Below are 20,147 nucleotides of genomic sequence, written 5' to 3' on the forward strand. Positions count from 1 at the left end.
TCTTGGCTAATATGGCCTCACTCCCTGTGTGCCTGGATTTACCCACCCTAACTCGTTTAGTCTCCGTGAAAACTCTGTGAGGGCAACACTATCCTTACAGGGCATTAATTCCCTGGCGGTCCAGTGGTTAGGACTCTGTGCTTTCACTGCCGAGGACGCGGGTTCAATCCCTGGTCAGGGAACTAAGATCCCGCAAGCCGAAAAACAAAACAAAACAAAACAAAAACAAACAAACAAACAAAAACACTATCCTTACAGCCAGCCCTCGTATCCATGGGTTCCCCATCGTGGATTCAATCAACCACGGGTCAAAAAATATTCCAAAAAAATTAAAATTCCAGAAAGTTCCAAAAAGCAAAGCTTGAATTTGCCTCCAGACAGCAACTATTACATAGCACTGACAGTGTTGTCGGTATTATACGTAATCTAGAGATGATTTAAAGTATACAGGAGGATGTGTGTAGGTTATAGGCAGACACTACACTTTTATAAATAAGGGACTTGAGCCCCTTCGGATTGTGGCATCTGAGGGGGTTCTGGAACCAGTGCCCCATGGATACTGAGAATGACTGTATCTCCATTTTCCCCCAATCTGCTTTAAAGCGTTCAGATTCTTTGCTTTTCAGCCAACTGCATACCCTGCACTTTCTCCTTTCAGGGTTTCGCTTATGCTGTTCAAACATCTAGAACATTCTCTCCTCCCTCTTTGCCTTCCTCATTCTCGGGTGAAGCCTTTCTCTTTACCCCTCCTTAAAATTCTAATTGCCATCGTGCTGCTCGTGATTTTTCCCTGTCTACCTCTGGAAAGGAGTGAACAGGACAGGGATAGTTGTCTCCTGCAAAAGGCACCTGCTGACTTGGCCAGGAACTTGCATTAAAAAAAAAAAAAAATGTCCAGGCATTATTTCTCAGGTCCCCAGTGGAAAGCCCGGGAAGACAGAGACCATCACTCCGTCATTTTGGGCCCTGTCCCCCTGCCCCTAAATATCTAACAAGGCCTGACACAAAGCAAGACCTTATTTGATTGCTTAGTTTAAGCTTTAAGACCTGTACCATCTTTGTCCCTCTGTAGTGGGCTGAATGGTGGCCCCCAAGAGACATGGTCACCTCCTGACGGCCAGAGCCTGTGAATTCGACCTGATTTGGAAATAAGGTCTTTGCAGATGTAATCAAGTTAAGGATCTTCTTGGATTATCCAGGTGCGCCCTAAATCAGATGACGGGTGTCCTTATAAGAGACAGAAGAGGACAAGACACACAGAGAAGAGACGGTCCTGTAAAGACGGGGGCAGACACTGGAGTGATAGGGCCACAAGTCAAGGGACATGGGAGCCCCAGCAGCTGGAAGAGGCAGGAAGCGTTCTCCCCAGGATCCTGCAGAGGGAACAGAGCCCTGCCAACAACTTGATCTTGGACTCTGGCCTCCAGAACTGTGGGAGAATCCATTTCTGTTGTCTTAAGCCCCCCAGTGTGTGGTCCTCTGTTACAGCAGCCTTGGGAAGCTCATACACCGCCTGACTCGCCAAAGGCCAAAGAAGGGTTGAGGCTTACGTTGGAGGGAGGAGCTCACCCATCTCACTCCGCAGGAGCTCATGGAACGTTTTTTTGCCTGTTGGCTGAGCTGCCAGCACTAAGGTTGCGTTTTGCCCGGAAGCCTCCCAGCTGATGCTTCCAGCTTCCTCTTTGGGTTAGAAAGGTGATTAGACAACTTGGTCCAAAGGAGCAAAGGAGAATGGATGACCAGAGTCCTGGGGGCACCTGGATGACCTCCAGACTGGGGGTCCAGGAGCCCTCTCTCCCCAGCAATCTCCAGCTGTAGCTAAATGTTTAAACCAGCCTCCCCTCGCCCTTCCCTCCTTGCAGGGACCCTGAGGGCAGACTGTGCCCTGGCCATGGACTGACACCGTCAGCGGCTTCGGGCTCCACGGCTTCTTGACACTTCTGCCGCTTTGCTTCTGCCAGTGTCACTGACCCGCACGTTTGGTCAGTTTCACTTGTGATCGCCTCCCCCTTCTGTGAACAGGGCGACAGGCCCTGGGCCCCCCGCCATCCAGAGACCTGGGCAGGGCCTCAGGCTGTCCCCTTCCCTTGACACCCCAGAGGTCCTTCCTTTTGTTTCTGACCCTCATCCTCGCCTTGACACTTGTGCCCTTAATTAATGCTCTTCCTTTTTTAATCAACCTTTTTACTCCTTTTGCATGTTGAGAAGGAAGAAGGGAAGATTAACGTGGTTAAACTTTTCTTTTTTTTTTAATGCATGTTCTAGGATTTAAACCTCATGTCCACAGACAGCTCAGGAGAAGTCACCAAATAAAAGTGAATTTATGGACTATAAAGCCATTTTTAAATCCTCTTTCCGAATATAAACTGAAATGTTTAATTAATTCCACATACAGCATGCATCACGCGGCCTTCATTGGGCACAAGAACAAATACATGAATAACGCCTCACACACATTACCGTAATTACTCATCTCCACAGCCTCAGGAGACACACAGTCATACCCGCTTTTCCAGATGGGAGAGAGATTTGTCCAGGGTTGCATGGCTACTGGCAGATGTAGGTCTGTGTGTGATACTCTTGTGCAGCCTCACACATATGCTTGCAAACTTCCTGGCATCTTGAAAAGTGGTTTGGTTTTGCATGAATCCTTGAAAAGTAGATTATTATCCTGATCCTCAGAAAAACACACCTCAGGATTTTTTAAAATAGTACAGGCAGCTTTATGGACGTTTCCTATGCGCTAAGGACGTCATGGATTCTGTTTCCCAGTCTCACAGGGTATTGCACTGAGCCACCTACTGCTTTGGAATAATCAGAAAAAGGAGAAGAAAGCTATCAGCCAGCTGCAGCTCCTCCTTTTCGCTGTCACTGCTGGGGAGGCAGAATGGTCATCGGTCCGGTTCGGTCACGTTCCTGAGAAGGACAGTCGCCCTACTGAGATACCAGCGGGGCCTGAGCACCCTTCCTGCCTGTCTTTACAAATGAGTGTGTCATTACTCCAGCAGTACTTCTCCTTATTACGTAAAAGAGCTACCTCTATCTGTGCACCAGGAGTGGGCACGTCGGGCGCACCCTGGGAGGTCCGCACGCGCTCCGAAGCTGGGGAGTGCTCGTCTCCTCTGAGCTTTACGGTAAGCGCGCCGCGCAGAGCGACCACGTGGCGGCTGAACCCAGGCCGGGCGGGAATGCGCGGAATGCGCGGCGCGGCTCCGGAGCCGAGGCTCAGGTTCCCGCGGCGCGCGCGCTCTCGCCTCCCCTCTCTCCCCAGCGGGGCCGCACCCCAGTCCCCAGCCCCGTGTCCCAGGACTCCCGGGGCAGGCGATCCTAGCTCGAGCACCCCGGCGGGGCGTGGGGACAGAGCGCGGCCTGTCGGGCCCCTAGCACCCCGCACGCCCAGAACTCCCCAGCGGGTCCAAACCCGTGTCCCGCCACCAGCCCCGACGGCGCGAGGCCGAGGGACCCAAGGGAAGGCGTGCAGGGCGTTAAGTACGCAACCCCTCTCCCCGCACCTGGAACCTTACCCCGACCCCCACAGCAAGAGTCGAGGACCCTGGAACTCATAGACTGCCCGCAACTAAGACCCCGGCCGTTCCCGCACCCATCCCCAAGGCCAATTTGAAGGATGGAAACGTTTTCGGGCATTTCAAAGGCGCAAAGAAGCGGGCTGGAACGCACGAGGGCTCGGGGTCCTCTCCGCAGGCACTCTCCGGAAAAGAGCGAGGATGGGGGCTGGGGGGGGGCAGTGACAAGTCCTGGAGGCGACGGAAGGGGTACAGCGGGACCCAACGAGGGTCTTAGCGAGGGTCCTCCTCGCGGAAGGTTTCCGAAGGGGCCTCCGCAGCGGCGCCCCGCTCCCGGGGCAGAGGCGGGGTGGGGGGGCAGTTCTGTTCAGCCACGGGTAGGCTTGGCCACGGGAGACGCGGGAGGGGTACGGCCTCCTAGGTCATTATCCCCACCTCCCGCCCGATTCCTTCGTCTTGGTTGGAGGTGGTTATCTGTCTAATGAGCCTGGGCGCCCACTCCGCGGCCCTTAGTAAGAGACCGCGCAGGGGCCTGAGCCAAGAGGCCAGGCAATTCCTAGTGGACTTTATTGCTCAGGGCAGCAGGCGATGCGTTTTGAGGGGCGGAGGTCAAGGAGTTAGAATCTTCTTTCATCCCCAAGAGTGCACCTTCTCCCTTGGGATCCCAGCGGCGTTGCGGGAGCCAGCACCCTCCCCCCCACCCCCCGCACACACACCTGTTGGGGTTTGCTTTCATCTCCCGCGCACACCTAGCCCACGGCCTTAAGAGCTGGGGGATGGGTGTCCCACCCTCGCAACCTGCCCGACCCAAGACTGGTGCGCAGGGGTCTGTGTGTGGCTGAAATTAATCGATCAGAGGCGGAAACGCACGTTCGGGGCTTGAGGCGGTGGGAGATGCGCTGCCCCTGTTCCCTGCGTGTGCGTGTCCCGGGTGGGCCCGGGGCCAGAGTTTGCTCGGGCTCGTTCCGCAGCTTTGGGGGGCCGGGGATCCGCGCCGGGTAGCCGGGGCGGAGCTACCTCAGTACGTGGACCGCCACACGCCCCCCGAAAGCGAGCAGTGTGGGGGAAGTGGAGCCCGAGCGCCCCCGGAACCCCGCGGTCCGCATTCGGAAGCGTTTTCCAGAACGACTTAAGGGCTTAACAATGGAAAACTCGCGGAGCTGGAGCCAAGTCCTTTCAAGTCGCCGCCAGGTATGCGGCTGCAGGTGACCCCACCTGCATGCGCGCGCCCGCCGGCCGCCCAGTCCTCTCGGGGGAGGGCGGGTGCCGGAGGTCGAAGCCCGTGGAAGGTCTCCACTGGGCCCCGCACCCCCTCCCCAAAGCCCCCGGCCGGGCGGCGCGCAGCCGCGGTGCGTCCCGAGGTCGGCGCCGCGGCGCGCGGGTTCCTGAATGAACGCGCTCCCTTCCCCCGCCTTGAATGAAGGTTCCCACAGCCAGGGACGGTGGCAAACGCGCCTGCCGCGGAATTCGCCCTTTCGGGGCCGGCGATCCTCCCCGGCCGCGGTCACCTCGGCGGGGGGACCAGGGGGTGAGGAAAGTGGGAAGGTGATATAAGTTACTTTTGGATTTTCTTTCCAACCAGCGTGGTCTCCTTTCCGATTGGGCCACTGGCCCTTTGTTCCACAGGGTCCCCGAGAAATAGCGCAGAGCACTTTAAATGAGCCCAGAACGTGCAGTTCCTGCTTCGCGGTGGGTATTTTAAAGGCCGTGCAAAATTAAAACTTAAACAGTAAAGTTTTTAAAAGTTGCTTTTCTCTCTGAAAAAAATAATTAAAATCAAAACTCTTCCCCCGCTCTCCTGGAAGCAGCCGCTCTCAAGGGCCCCGAGGCTGTTGGCCCGCTCTGAGTCTCCGGGGAACGCAGATCTGGGCTCCCTGGGGTGGGGGCTGGGCGGCTAGCGCTCCCCGCCGGGCCCCAAATTCCAGCGCCTCCCCCGCGGGTTCCTGGACGGCTCTTCACGCTCGCCGGCCGGGCTTGCACTTTTGCGCCCGTCCCTGAGCGGGGAAATCAACGGAGTTCCTCGTCGAGATCTGCCCGGTCCGCCTAGTAACAGCGCCGCGCCCCCATTGGCTCATGCTAATTCCAGTTTCCTCTGTCTTTCTCCCGGGTTAGGGGGAAGCTCCCTCCTGGACCCAGAACCCGTTCTGCCGGAGTGGGCGATCCTCTTTATGACCCGATGCCCCTCGACGTCGCCAGCCTGCCTCGGGCCGGGCCCGGGCGCACGCGGGGCTCGGGTCCTCTAGCCCCCCGGGACAGAAGCAGCCCGGTGGTAGCACGCAGCCCCATAAATCATCCGGGCGGCCGCCCGGTCGGGATTTTATGAATGAAAAAGCAGCCCGGCTGCCCTCGTGCGCGGGCTGATGCTCCGAGGCTCCGGCGTGCCGGGGGCCAACGCGAGCGTGGGTGCCCAGGGAGGGGGACACGGCGGTGGGTGCTCCCTGGTCGGGCCACCCACTGCTCCCGAGGCGTGAGCCGGGGGTAATTACCCTCCTGGACCCGGAATATTAGTAACCCTAAATCTCGGCGGGGGAGGGGGCGCGGGAAGAATCAGCCCTGAAAAGGAGGGGGGGGGGTCCTTGTCCTGTGGCGTGCGCCCTTGCGAAGGGAAGGGGGCTTTTTAATCCGTTTTCTTTGAGCCTTTAACATTAGGGTATATGGTGGTTTGATGACACTAAACTATATTCAGAGGGAAGTTAATGAACAGTTTTCTTAATTTGGGGGCAGGTAGAGTAAAAACTATTAAAATAAGGTATGTTAAGACTGAGCAAAATGTCCTCTTATTTTAAAAATAATCACCAAAGAGACTGAATCTTTAATCCAAAAAGAAGCTTTATATATTCTTTTCTATGTCGTACAAGTTTGCGATAATACTGAGGACTCTCTTATAGCCACGAACATATATAGGTTTTGTTTAAAATCATCAGATCAATACACCCATTTCTTTAACTTGTAATTGCTCTGACTGTTGCCAGCCCCCGCCATCCCCCTCAGGCTCACGAATGCAGCCCCAGGGCAAGTGCTAAAGGTGAAGAGACGTCCATACCCCCAGCAAAACCAATTAGGAAGCTTCCGGTGGTCTTGTCCCAGGCGGAGAGGCGACTAATATTTCCAGCGATTTAACTTAATTTTTAATTTTAAAAAATGAGACAGGACAGAGACCACTATTTTGCAGCCTTCCTTGCAGGGTGTTTTTCTAGCTGCCGGGACAGGGCGGGGGTGGGGGGGATTGGGGACCCCCGCAAGAATGGACTGGCTAAGGTAGGAAGACAGCCCGCAGATTCCCCCAGGCGAGGAGGACAGGATGAAGGAAATGCTGGCCACCATCTTGGGCTGCTGCTGGAATTTTCGGGCATTTATTTTATTTTATTTTATTTTTTGAGCGAGCGCATGCTAGGCTGAAAGCCCTTTAACATTTTAGTGTTACCCCCTCGGGCATTTGCAGCGACCCCCCCGTGTGCGGGAATGAAGCCTCCACCAGGGTTGCCGGCTCTGCCCTGAGTCCCTGAATGTTAAATGGTTCCTGAAATTTACACGTGTTAATGAAAATGAAAGAAGATGTAGACGCTAAGATTCCTAGGCTGCCTCTCCGCCCGTGGGTGCCCTCGTGGCGTTCTCGGAAATGCGCCCATTCTCCCGGCTCAGATATAGGGTGTCACCGAACTCCAGAGTCCCCCCTCCATGCGGTCTCCCCAGGCTGCGTGTGGCCTGCCCGCCCTCCTAGCTGTCCCCCTCTGCAGAGCCACCTTCACCCAACCCCCCAAATCCTGAGGGACCCACTCGGGGACGACAGGCCCCCCTGCACCCCTCTTCCCCGGCGGGGAGAAAGGCAGCCTCGGGACGATTTGCATTTCTATGAAAACCGGGCTTCGGGGGCAGCTCCGCGCGGTGCCGGCGCGGCGCCTCCGGGATGGCTTTTGGGCTCTGCCCCTCGCCGCTCCCCGGCGCTCGGCGCCCGCGCCCCCTCCCCCTGCGCCCGCCCCCCCCCTTCCCGCTCCCATTCTCTGCCCGGCTTTGATCTCTGCTTAACAACAGTAACGTCACACGGACTACAGGGGAGTTTTGTTGGAAGTTGCAAAGTCCTAGAGCCTCCAGAGGGCTGTCGGCGCAGTAGCAGCTAGCAGCAGCGTCCGCGCGCTCCGGCGAGGGGCACAGCAGGAGCTAGAGCCGAGCGCGGACCCAGCCCCGGACCCACCGCCGCCCCAGGCCGCCTAGCCGAGCCCCAGCCATGGCACACCAGCTCCTGTGCTGCGAGATGGAGACCATCCGCCGGGCGTACCCCGATGCCAACCTCCTCAACGACCGGGTGCTGCGGGCCATGCTCAAGGCGGAGGAGACCTGCGCGCCCTCGGTGTCCTACTTCAAGTGTGTGCAGAAGGAGATCCTGCCGTCCATGCGGAAGATCGTAGCCACCTGGATGCTGGAGGTGCGGGGCTCCGGGCGGCTCTCTTAGCACTTTGCTGCGACTTGTTGCGCAAACCCACTTTTCTTTGCCACTCATCGCCCTCCCTTCTCTCCCACCCCAACTTTTGAAGTTTGCCAGAGTGTTGCTAGGAATCGTAGTTCCGAAATATATAGATATTCTGGGTATTTTTTGAACGAGGAGGGGGTGGGGGTGGGGTCATTGGATATTCCCTTGGGGGGCAGCGGTCGAGGAGGGGTACCTTGGGGGAAAGCCACGGCCGGGGCACCCCAGTTGGGTTCAGGGCTGGGGCCCGCAGGCTGGGCGCCCTTTGCGGCCCCCTCCTGGACCGCCACTGCTCAGCCCCCGCCTGCGCCAGAGTCCCGCTGCGCCTTTTCTCCCGGCCGCGCGGCCGCTGAGCCGCCAGCTCCAGGGGGAGGGGGCATAGATTTGATTTTTAAATTAATATCCATGGACACGTATGCAAGGGCCGCTCGTGCCAGTATTATGCGCCATCTTTGTTCTTTTATTGCAAAGCAAAAGTGTTTATTAATAATTGGGGGCAGGGTGGGGGTGGGGAGCGGCCGGCGAGGCGCTTGGGGCCGCCGCGAGGGGCCGTGCGGCCACCGGGAACCGGCGGGAGGGGCGAGGGGCCAGAGCTCGGGCAGTTGTGAGGGGACCCCGCTCGGGAGAGGGGGCCCCTTTGTTCAAGCAGTGAGTCCCGGGGCGCCCCGCACGGCCAGCTTGGGCCGGAGAGCACGCCGGGCTGCAAGGTCGCGTGGCCCCCGAGACGCTGGGGATTGACCCTCATCTGCAGGGGTCTCAGCTTGGGGGACCTGTCCGGAGCGAGCCGGGGTCCAGGGGCACGTTTTCAGGCCTTCAGTGGGCTCCTGAGTGCACCGCAAGTATTTTAAAATAATTTTTAAAAGTGCGGCGTGGTGCCCTTGCGAGAGGGAAACAGCGCCCGCGCCCAGGGGGAAGGGGGGCCCCCGAGTTTGAATTCCTGGGGCTCTCCCTTGAGCCTGCAACGAGCTCCCGACCCCCGGCCTGGGTAAAGGACCGCCTGAGGGTCATTTTCAGGGGGTTTTTATGTACCCAGTTAATTTTTTTATATTTTTAAATATTTTTTGAAAAGATGACGTCTGGGGAAATGCGGCGCGGCGGCCTGGGACGCCACCTTTGTGTCTCGCAGGCGCTGCGAGCGCGGCGCCCATCCCCGCGGCCCGCCCCGCGGCCCTGCACCCCATTTGCTGCCGACCCCAGGCCTGGAGGGGCCCGGAGCACCCACGCGGGCCGGGGTCCGCCGCCCGCGCGCCGCACACGCCGGCCGGCCGTGCCAGCTCCCGCCCGCACCGTGCCAGCCTTGCCGGGACTTTCCCTTTCAGTTTCGGGTGGGTGGGTTCGGGGGACTCTCGGGGAAGGGGGCGCGGCGGCGGCAGCTTCTGCCGCCCCCTGCCCTGCCCCTCCTCGCACTCGGGGCCCCGCGGCCCTGGCGCGAGCCGGGTGGGGGGCGCGAGGTCTCCGCAGAGGGGGCCGGGCGCTCGCGGTGGCGGCCGTCACGGCCCCCGGTGCCCCGGCAGGTCTGCGAGGAGCAAAAGTGCGAGGAGGAGGTCTTCCCGCTGGCCATGAACTACCTGGACCGCTTCCTGTCGCTGGAGCCCGTGAAAAAGAGCCGCCTGCAGCTGCTGGGGGCCACCTGCATGTTCGTCGCCTCGAAGATGAAGGAGACCATCCCGCTGACGGCCGAGAAGCTGTGCATCTACACTGACAACTCCATTCGGCCCGACGAGCTGCTGGTAACCCTGCGACCCCCACCGCCCCCGGATGCCCCGTTAGCCGTGGGACCCCGGGGGTGGGGGAGGTGCAGAGAGTCAGGGGCCCCTGCGGGCCGCGGAGAGACCCTCTGCCCCCAGGGAGGGCGACCACACCGGTGGGGCCCCTCTCGAGGAGCGGACGGGTCCCCCGCCGCCCCACCTCACACTTTCTCTCCCTCCGACTCCCACCGCCTCGGCGCCCCTAGCGCCGCGAAAAGTGGGCGGCGCGCGCCCTCTAGCGGCGGCGGCGGCGAGGGGCCCGCGCGAACGACCAGACCTCGCGTTCCAGGTGTCGCGGGCTTCTGGTCTCCACCCGCGGAGGGTGGGCTTAATCAAGAACGGGAGCCTTTGCGAACGGCACCTTCTCTGTTTGGATGTGGGGTTGCGCGTTGTCCCGCCAACTTCCCGGACCCTCCAACACGCCCCATTCCTTCTCCTCGCCCCCTGTTGCATTGGGGTCCGCGCCTGCGCCTCTCTTCACGCACGTGTCCCTCCATTTCCGCAGCAAATGGAGCTGGTCTTGGTGAACAAACTCAAGTGGAACCTGGCTGCCACGACCCCGCACGACTTCATTGAACACTTCCTCTCCAAAATGCCGGTGGTCGAGGAGAACAAACAGATCATCCGCAAACACGCGCAGACCTTCGTTGCCCTCTGTGCCACAGGTAGGGTGCTGGCCGGGCCTCCGGGTGCCCCTGGAGGAGCTTCTTGCCCTCTGCCTCGGTTTCCCCATCCGAGGACATGGTCCCCGGGCTCCTCCGCTCTCGGAAGCTTTCCTCTTTCCCTGTTCCGGGGAGCAGAGGGCTGGGCTTCTTGTCGGGGCTCCAGGGAGGGGGTGTGGGCTCCTGGGCCCGGGCAGCTGAGGCTGGACGGCAGCCTGCCTGTGTCCAGCTGATGTGGTTTCTGCTCCCCACGCCAGGCGGGGGCCACTACATGCTGAAAGGGGTTGACTTTGGCAGTCCAGCATGCCTCCTCCCGCCCCCCCCCAGTCCTTCCCGTGTCCTCAAGGAGCCTGAGCTGCGGGGGCCCCCTCCTGGCCTCTCCCGGGCTGGGCCACCTGCCAGGGGCGCCTACAGGGGTGGGGAGCGCCGGCCGGCAGTGCCTGGACCACGTGCTCTGGGCGGCCAGCAGCGGCCCTCGTGCGGGGGCGGCCAACAGAGGCGCTTGGCCGCCTGAGGCCCCGCCAGGGGCGCCGCAGGGCGGCTCAGCTCCCCGCCCTGGGAGTGGCTTCCTAGCGGCCTGGGCTTGGGCTGCTGTGGTTGGCGGCGGCAGCAGGCCCTCCGTCCCTCCCCCGGCACCGCTCTGGACCGTCCCTGGGGGCCCCTCCCCGGCACAGCCCTCTCCCCAGCCCCCAGGCGGCCAGTCACTCAGAACCCAGTGAGACACACGGTGCTGCCTCCTGCTTGTCGCAGCCCTGCCCCTGAGCCCCTGCGACCTCTTCTCCCCTCCGATCCCATGAGCTGGGCCCAGGACCCCTGGAGACCCTGATCGGAGGACCCTTGCCCCCATCCTCCCGGCTCTGCCGTGGGCCACCTCTACCCCTGGCCAGGCCTCAGCCATCAAATCTGCTTGGGGCTCACTCGGCGCGACCTGAGGGCGACAGGGCACCAAAGGGGGGAGTGGGCATCCTTCACCGCCTCCCCGGAAGGGGTGGAGCCCTCCCCCCCAGCCTGCCACCTCGTGTCACTCTCCTGATGTCTGGGCGCTCTGGTGGCTGGGAGTTCTGGGTTAGGAGAGCTGGGAGGATTCTGCTGGCCTCCCCACCCTCCTTTGCCTGCGCAAGGCGTGAACCCCTCTTCTGTGTCCTTCCAAGCAAGCCGTGGGGTGGGGGGCAGACGAGAGGCCCAGATGAATCTGAGGGGTCAGGGCGCCCCCTGGCCAGGCATTCCTGCCCCGCAGCACCCGCCCTTGGGGGGGGATGGGGCGGCTCTCACCCCCATCCCCTCAGGCTCCAGGGGCCAGCCCAGCAAGCAGGCAGGGAGGCATTCTCTGGCTGGGACGCCGCTGAGAAGAGAAGCCTCCAGGGACTTCCCGGCAGCCTTTTATGGAGCTGAAAGTGGTTCAGAGAAACGGCGAAGTCTCCCGCAGATAATGCAAAGAACGCTTCCTGCGTGCCCTCCCCCCAGGGTGGCCGGGGCAGCCTGGACCTCCCCCTCTCCCAGGACCCCTGGAAGCGGGGTGTGTAGCCTGTGTGGGGTGCTGGCAGCGCAGAAGCCGGGCGCAGAGGCTGTGAATGTGCTTTGGTGCTGGCTGTCCAGCTACCGAGACTGTCCAGCACCCCCGGCCCGGGCACACCTCAGGTGAAGGCGGAGGGGTGGCCGGGGGCGACCCAGCTTTTCACGTGCGTTAGCTGCGGTGGGCCCCGGTGGGGGACAGGCAGGCCAGGGGAGGGAGGGGAGCGGCACCCCACCACGACCGGGTCCTGGTCCGTTGGAACCCGACTGACACGCAGCAGTGTCCTTAGTCACAAGGGGGCCTCTCAAGATGAGAGCGACCTAGTACAGCCTAAAAACAAACAGATTTTGTGAAGTGGAGGCCTGAGTAAAAGTCCCGGGAGATATTTTGCCCTCCGTGTAGCAAGGGTCCCTTTGAAAGGTGCAGGGGGCCAGCGGGGGAAGGGTGGCCTCTGCTCTCCCTGGTCCCTGCAGACCTGGGTTCCCAGGTGTGCATGGGGGCGGGAGGGGGCACGTCACCCATGCACAGAGTTGGGTTTTGCTCTGTTTTTAACCTGCGTACGGATGTGTGCACGCAGTAGAGCGTTTCTCGTTCTGCGGCCGGTGAGTTACCTCTTTGAGGGCGGCACGTAACTGAGCTGAGCGAATGGACCTGAGCAGGGTCAGTGGAGTGGCGCAGCTCCGATGCCCACCCTGGCCGTGGCCCGCTGGGCTCTTTGCAGCCGGGCAGTGAATTGGAACAGCTATTGGAGCTTCCAAGCTGAAATATGCGGGCTTCTCATCAAAGCCCATAAACCCGCCAAGGCGCGCGCACACGTGCCTGTGTGTAGTTATTCCCTCCCTGCTGGACCGGGGTCTCGAGCTGCAGCCAGTCAGACCCTGTGCTCTGGCCGCAGCGATTTCTGTGCAGTCCTCCTGACTGGCCTCAATGAAAACCTCTCATCCCGGGCTCCTGGCTCTCAGACTGGGTGGAACTGCTCCCGTTTAAAGGGGCGAGAGGGCGCGCCTTGTGAGGGGCTTTCTTCTTTAAGTGGTCGGAGCGCCCCAGCAGCTTTGTCGCCCCTTCAGTGTGGCTGCCTGGCTGCCTTTCTTCCTTCCCACCCCTCCGCTGGCTCTCGCTCCATTGAATGAGAGGCCCTGGCTGTTTATTCTCAGGGATGAAGTCTCAGGCCAGTGGGAGGGGCGGGGGGTGCCCCAGCCCCCGGGCGCCGCACTCCCTTTGTGCCCAGTCCCCTCCCACTCAGCTCACTGTCCAGTTCCTGGGCACAGGATGAGGTGATAGGGGCTGACCTTCTAGGGCCCGGCTCCACACTGAGAGGCCCCCTGGTTCAGATGCTGGAATCGGTGGCCTCCCCTGCCAGGAGTTTCTCGTTGGGAGCGACAGAAAGGCAGCCCTCAGGCGCTGGGTCACCTCTTCAGTGTCCTTACGTCCATGACGAGCGCGCCGCCAGGAGGGAAACCAGAAGTTCCCATGTCAGTGAGCTGCCAGGAGGTGACCCTGGAGCCCACCTGCCCAGAGGTGCAGGGTTTCCCAGCAGTTTGCGGAGAGCTGCCAGGGACGGGCAGATGAAGTAACGCTACAGCCCTGCCACATCCCTGGAGGCAGATGAAGTGGGGAGAAGCATCTGAGGGCAGTGGGGGGCTTTCCTGGGCCCATCTTCCCATGTGCAAGGCGGCCACTCCCCCTGGGACCTGGCAGCGCAGGTACTTGGGGTTAGTGTTGTAGGGGGCGTGTCCTTTCCCCGGGCTTTTGTGAATAAGTGATACATTCACAGGCTCACGTGCTAAGAGAAGGGAGTGAGCGATGACCCCTCTGCAGAGGCCGCTGTGCCTCCTCCTCCCCCTCCCCCACCCCGTTGTCTCTTCCAGCAGCTGTTCTCTCGGTTAGCATTTCGGGGGGTGGGAAGGTGTTGGGGAGGTTTTGGGGTTTTTTTTACCATTATTTATTTGGTTGCACCGGGTCTTAGTTGCAGCACTTGGGCTCCTGAGTTGTGGCGTGCAAGCTCTTAGTTGCAGCCTGCCTGTGGGATCTAGTTCCCTGACCAGGGATCCAACCCCGGCCCCCTGCGCTGGAGGGGGCTGGAAGCCCCTCTGCTGTTTTTAGATGAACACCACAAGCCCCGGCCCAGCTTCTGCTCTCACTGGCGCCCACTTCCCGACCACCCCCTCAGGATCAGCCGTCTGCGGGGCAGGGGCTCAGGGGGGTCCAGGTCACAGGGTCCTGCTGCGTCCCCACTCACAACCCCTTTGCCTCCCTCCCTCTCCGCAGATGTGAAGTTCATTTCCAACCCGCCCTCCATGGTGGCTGCCGGGAGCGTGGTGGCCGCGGTGCAAGGCCTGCACCTGGGAAGCGCCAACAGCTTCCTGTCCTATCACCGCCTGACGCGGTTCCTCTCCAAAGTGATCAGGTGTGACCCGGTAAGTGACCGCTCCGGCGCTGGCTGGGGGGCCTGTCCGGCACCGGGTACGAGAAGCATCCAGGGCCTGGGGGTCCCGAGCTGCAGTCGTCTGGTGGGAAGTGGCAGGGGCTGGGGCCACGTGGGGGACAGGCAGCCACCTGCGTCCAGAGGCACAGGACCTGGCCGTGGCCCTGGCACACGCTGCCCGGGGGCCACTCCACCCCCGTCTCCTGGGGGGCTCCTTTGGGAGGAGAAACACCTCCCAGAACTTGCCGATGGGCGGGAGGGTCCTCCCAGGCTTCCGGTGGCCCCAGGGGCGCCCAGGAGCCTAAACCCTTCCTGGGGTGGTGGCGGGGGGCCGTCGGGAAGAGGGGCCACACGGCAGGTCGGGTCAATGATCCGTGCCCTAATGGTGTGTGGGGTGAGGCCCGGTCGAGCTTTGTCTGGGCGACAGCGTGGAGGCCCGATAAATGGCCGCTCTACAAGGGCCCCTGTGAGGTCTCCCGTCCACAATGGGCCTGGTACAGACAACTTGTTTTTACGACCACCTTTGAGAGGCTGCTGCTTTGGAAGCCGGAGTCCATTGTATCTTTTTACTTTAAAATGCCATTGTCTTATTCCCCATTCTTTCCTTTTCTTTTCTCAAAGAATTAAAATAACAGTTACAAGGGTTTGGGGCTTCACCAATTAGACCAGCGAGGTCGGTCACTGCCAGGCCCACTAGCGTCCCGAGTAGGAGCCAGTGACCGCCTTGACCCCGGTCCCCGGTCCAGGTCCGGCTCTGGCTCCGGCCGCTTCTGGTGGTCCACCCTCGAGCGCCCGGGAGGCTCGGGGAGGAAAGCTGGGTGTGAGACGGATGCCTGCCTGTCCTCTGCCAACGGTGCTTGGCCGCCAGCCTGCGTGACCCCCAGAGGAGGATGCCTTCTTGTTTGTAGGCGCGGGCAGCTCGGTGGCCCCCTGGGAGGGGGAGGCATCCTCGCCTGGCTGCCTGGGCCAGCGCCATCCCCCAGCTAGAAACGCCACAAACAGCGCTGTCTACAGACAGTGGTAGGAAATCGCTGTGTGATCCCTTATCTGAATAGAGATTATTTTAATTAGATCTGAAGCAAAATGCCTTACGGCTGAGGGATGGTGGGAGGAATCAGTTGAGGCTGAAATTCCTTAGTCTGGTGACCAGGTGACAAACGTCGTCGCTGAGCTCGGACGCAGCAAATTCTGGGCTGCGGAGGCCCCGGGGCTTGGCTAGTCTGCCCTTCCCTAGAGCTGGCCCCCGTGGTCACTGTCTGCTCCTCGCAGGGTGAGGCTGCAGCGCCAAGCGGGCTGCTGGGAGGAGGGAGCGTGGGCCGTGGAGCTGGAGGATGCGCCGGGGCCTGCAGAGAGGGGAGGCCCCTCCTGTATGCCTCTGCTCTCGGCTCCGCAGCGCGGCCCCCCAAGTTACAGGGGCCAGCCACCCCCGGGGGGCCGCCTTCAGTGGGTGGGTGGAGGCTCTCGGGCCTCCGAAGGCCGCGGTGGGTGTTTGGATCAGAGCCTGAGGGGGCCGTCAGGAGTCTTGGGCCTCGGTTTCCGCCTCTGTAAAATGGGGCCTTTTGCACCTTGCCTACCTCCTCCTCTGCCGTGATGAATACTGAAAGGGTGGGTAGGAAAGCCCCCCCGCCCCATAAGCCCTGTCCCCTCGGGACAGGGAGCCCTCCAGGGATTCACTCAGAAGCCCTCCTGGCCTGGCTTCGCTTCTTTGGGGCGGGGTGCACCGTTTGCAGCCCCATCTAGGAGGAATTTAGCAGCTCCTCCCCCGTTCCGGACCTCGTTCCTGTGGGAAAGGCACGGGTCTGTTTCCCAGGCTGCCCCGGAGCCTTTCCCTGGTTCTAGAACAGAAGCCCCGTGTGGCATCCCAGGAGGTGGGACAGCCTCTCTGTTCAGATCCGGGAGCCGCGGCCGCCCGGCTGCGGGTGGCGCCTTCGAGCTGCTGGGAGGTCTGCCCGCGGTGGGACCAGGAGAGGCCCCCGGCCTCCGGGGTTCCTCCTCGCCACTGAACACGCGGGGGGGTCGCTGCAGGAGTTGTGCGCGGCCGGAGCGTCTCCCAGGACGCAGGCCCGAACGGGAGAGGACAGGGATAAAGGCCCCAGGGCCGCCCAGCATTCATCCTCGGTCAAGCACGGCCTAACGCTTTTGACGGCCATTCATCACGGAATGCTGGGTTCACTGCGAGGGCTGACACGGCAGAGGTTAGGTCGGAAAAGCGGGGCTCAGGGGGCCTCCCCATCCTGGATCAGATGGCGCGGAATTCGCTGAGGGCAGCGGTGGGGCTGGTGGGACCCTGGGGCCAGAGATGAGAGCCCTGGTGAGGAGTTCCAGCGAGCGGCCGGGCAGGCAGGGGACCCGGGGCAGGTGGGCAGGAGCGTCTGTGTCCACCGGAGCCCTTGGGTCCTGAGTGGGCTCACCGTGGCCTGGGTGACGTGGGCGTTTCAGGCCGGGGGGGCAGCTGGTGGGCAAACAGGGTCCACACTGTCGACCCTGGGCTCTGGGCAGCGGCTTCCCGGTTTGGGGGAGGCAGCGTTTTAGGTGAGCGCTGGGAAGGGGCCCCTCACTGCGGACCCCCTTCTGAGGACCCGTCTCGCGCAGGACTGCCTCCGCGCCTGCCAGGAGCAGATCGAAGCCCTCCTGGAGTCCAGCCTGCGCCAGGCCCAGCAGCAGAACTTGGACCCCAAGGCCGCGGAGGAGGAGGAGGAGGAGGAGGAGGTGGACCTGGCCTGCACGCCCACCGACGTGCGTGACGTGGACATTTGAGGGCGCCGCGGCGGGGGAGGGGCCGGCCCGGGCTCCGCGGACAGAGCCGCTCAGGCCCGGCCGCCGTCGGAAGGCAGCCCGCCCCTCGGTGTCTTGGTGTTTTCCTTTGCTCTTTCTCCCTTCTGTCTCTGAGTTAAGCAAAAGAAAAGAAACGTCCCCGAAAACCTATCTTTAAGGGGGGGAAAAAAAAAAAAAAAAAAAGGAGAGGAAAAAATAGAATTTGCATAACCCTGAGCTGGAGGGGGGGAGGAGGGTTGTGCTACAAAAATAGAGGATTTTATACCCCATAATCAACTAGTTTTTATATTCATGTGTTTGTGTCTCTGTGTTATAAGGATAGGCATTAACACAAGGAGCGAGTCTGCAGGGGAGGATTAATTAGATTTGATTCTTTATGTGTTTCAAACAAACAAACAAAAAGCATAAAAACGTTTTAAAAAATATAGGAAAAAGTCCACAACCCATTTTTAAAGTAGAAGAGGGTTTTAGATAGAACTCTACCCGTGTGCTTTTCCTAAGGGCACAGCTTTAAAGCGGTTCTAGGCATCCTGTATCTCGCTTATGCATGTAGTCACTTTATAAGTCATTTGTTTATTTTATTTCGTAGGTAGGCATGTAACCTTCACCTTGTCAATGGCTGATGTAACCTCTCGGCTAGGGTAGCGTAGAGTTCGGCATTTTCAAGGCCTGATCCTCTTTCTGCCTGTGGACCAACCACCTGAGGGGTTTGTCGGGCGCCAGCCTGCGCCTCGGTGACGGAAGGCCACCTCCGACTCCTAGCGTCCGCTACTAGAAAGAGAAACCGCAATAGTGACCTAATATATTCTATTTTTATAATCTTCATATTTTTGTAGTTACCTGTTTATGAGGTGCTGGTTTTTCACCCAACAGATCTGCAGCCTGCTCACATCCAGGTGAAATCTACAGCTGTTTTTTTTGTTTTTTGTTTTTTGTTCCTTCTCAATATTCCAAAACCATTCCATTTCAAAGCACTTTCAGTCTCTAGGTGACATCTCTGTGTATGTTGTGTGTGGAGGGGGCGGGGAACGGTTTCTTAATGGAATGGTTTGGGAATATTCCAGTACTTGGGTGCAGACAGGATGGCGAGGCAGGTGCTTGTCGATATGGTGTTAGCGAAAGGGAGATGATGTTTTGGAGGGCTAGGTTCCGGTCAAGGAGAAGAAAATGTGCATTCATTCTCACACTGCCAGGATGATGTGTTCCTTTCCTTTTCTGTAGAGAAGGTGAAGTTTAGGAATCCTTCAGTGCCAACTGGTGTTTGAAAGTAGGGGCCTTAAAGGTTTACCTAGAGAACAAGCAGTTTCAGAGTTATCTTTAGATGTTTTGCAACGGAAGGTTTTTAAACACTAAAATATATAATTTATAGTTAAGGCTAAAAAGAATATTTATTGCAGAGGATGTTCGTAAGGCCAGTATGATTTATAAAGTAATGCAATCTCCCCTTGATTTACATACACACACACACACACACACACACACACACACTTTTCTGCCTTAGATGTTGCAGGTGTAGGACGGTTTGTTAAAGTTAGGTCCTTTTATAAGAGAGGGGAAAAAATCCCGAGAAAAAAACACAAAGACATGGATTTGGCTAATTTGGCCTGATTGGCTTTTCGCAGAGTGACCCAACTGGAGAGGCGTCAGAGTTATAAGCACAAATTAGGATGCCGGAAACAAGTTCAGTTCCAAGTTCAGTTCCAATACGTTCTCATCCCTGAACCCTCCTTTCAAAAAAGAAATTTAGCAACCGCTAGATAATTTGCACATCTTGGCTATGTACCTTTTTGTAATTATTCTGTAGGGAGTGTTGAAGGGAGCGAGGAGGTGAGGGAGGAAGTGTGCGGAGGGGAGGTGGGCGGGGACCACGCGAGGGACAGGCTGCGGCTCCATTTTCTTTATTCGCTGCTACCGATGACTTCCCAGTACAGTTTGGAAACAGATGCATATCGCTTCTCTTATCTTTCACATTGTTTTGCTGCTATTGGAGAATCAGTTTTGTTTTTTTTGTTTTACAATGTCATATACTGCCATGTTCTAGTTTGAGTTTTCTCATAGAAAAAATGTATTACGGATGCCTTTTTTTTTTTTTTGGTAGTGTTGTTGGTTTTTTTTCGGTTTTTTTTTTTTTTTTATGTGATCAATTTTGACTTAATGTGATTACTGCTCTATTCCAAAAAGGTTCCTGTTTCACAATACCTCAAGCTTCACTTAGCCATTTGCAGACCAGGTGGTCAGGCTCTGTCTGCCGCTTCGGCAGACAGACACGCGGACGAGATCCCAAAAAGGACCTGGTGGGGATCCCCACCCCGCCGGGCCGCATTCACGAGGACCCCCGGGCGTCTCTGGAGACAGGCCATGTCCGTTTCCTTTGCCCTGCGCCTGTTATGCTGGACTCTCCATCTGACCTGGGATTTACCATCATCGTAGTTTTTACAGCCCGTATCGTTCTTTGCGTATAGCTATGAAAGTTGCATTATTATTATTATTATTATTATTGTAACAAGTATGTCTTAATGGGCCACTGTGGTGCTGTGCTCTAGGACTCTGTCATTTAGCAGGATTGGAATCACTTCTGGCCTGTGTCACAGTTTGGGGTGTGTTGTATCTGTTATTAGTGTTCTGTTTGTTGTTCTGGTCATTATAGCAAAAATGCTCCTTTAAAGAGACTTCAAATCTCAATGAAGCCAGCCGACAGTGCTGTGTGCCCACGAGCCGCCTAACGCTGCCGAACCAAAAGGATTTGGATTTGCACCGTCCGCGGCGGCCCCAGGCGGGGCAGCCCGTGCGCTTCAAGGCCATTGGCAGGTGCAAACCCGCCCCACCCCACCCCACCCCTGCAGGAACACTGCTTCCGCTTACCTCAACCATTCTGGCTGCGGCGTCTCTGTCTGAACCAAACGGGGTCCGTGAGGGACGGTCTGTCCGTCGTGGGGGGTGAGATGTGTGTGCTCTAAGGCCAAAGGCCAGTGGCAGGTCCGGGAGCGTGGGGAGTCTGTCCCGTGGCCAGCAAGTCGGAGGGTCTGGGCGGGCAG

The 20,147-nt window shown here is 59.1% G+C and overlaps 1 protein-coding gene across 1 annotated transcript; it reads left to right on the top strand.

Annotated features, from left to right (window-relative positions):
• The first annotated feature begins 7,521 nt into the window (after nt 1-7,521).
• On the top strand, nt 7,522-17,253 carry CCND1 (cyclin D1). Its single transcript, XM_024133286.2, has 5 exons — nt 7,522-7,947; nt 9,504-9,719; nt 10,243-10,402; nt 14,181-14,329; nt 16,930-17,253. The coding sequence occupies exons 1-5, from the start codon at nt 7,750-7,752 to the stop codon at nt 17,092-17,094; spliced, it is 888 nt and encodes a 295-aa protein (XP_023989054.1). The 5' UTR covers nt 7,522-7,749; the 3' UTR covers nt 17,095-17,253.
• The last annotated feature ends 2,894 nt before the right edge of the window (nt 17,254-20,147 follow it).

This window comes from Physeter macrocephalus, chromosome 18, assembly GCF_002837175.3.
Source record: "Physeter macrocephalus isolate SW-GA chromosome 18, ASM283717v5, whole genome shotgun sequence".
NCBI lineage: Eukaryota > Metazoa > Chordata > Mammalia > Artiodactyla > Physeteridae > Physeter > Physeter macrocephalus.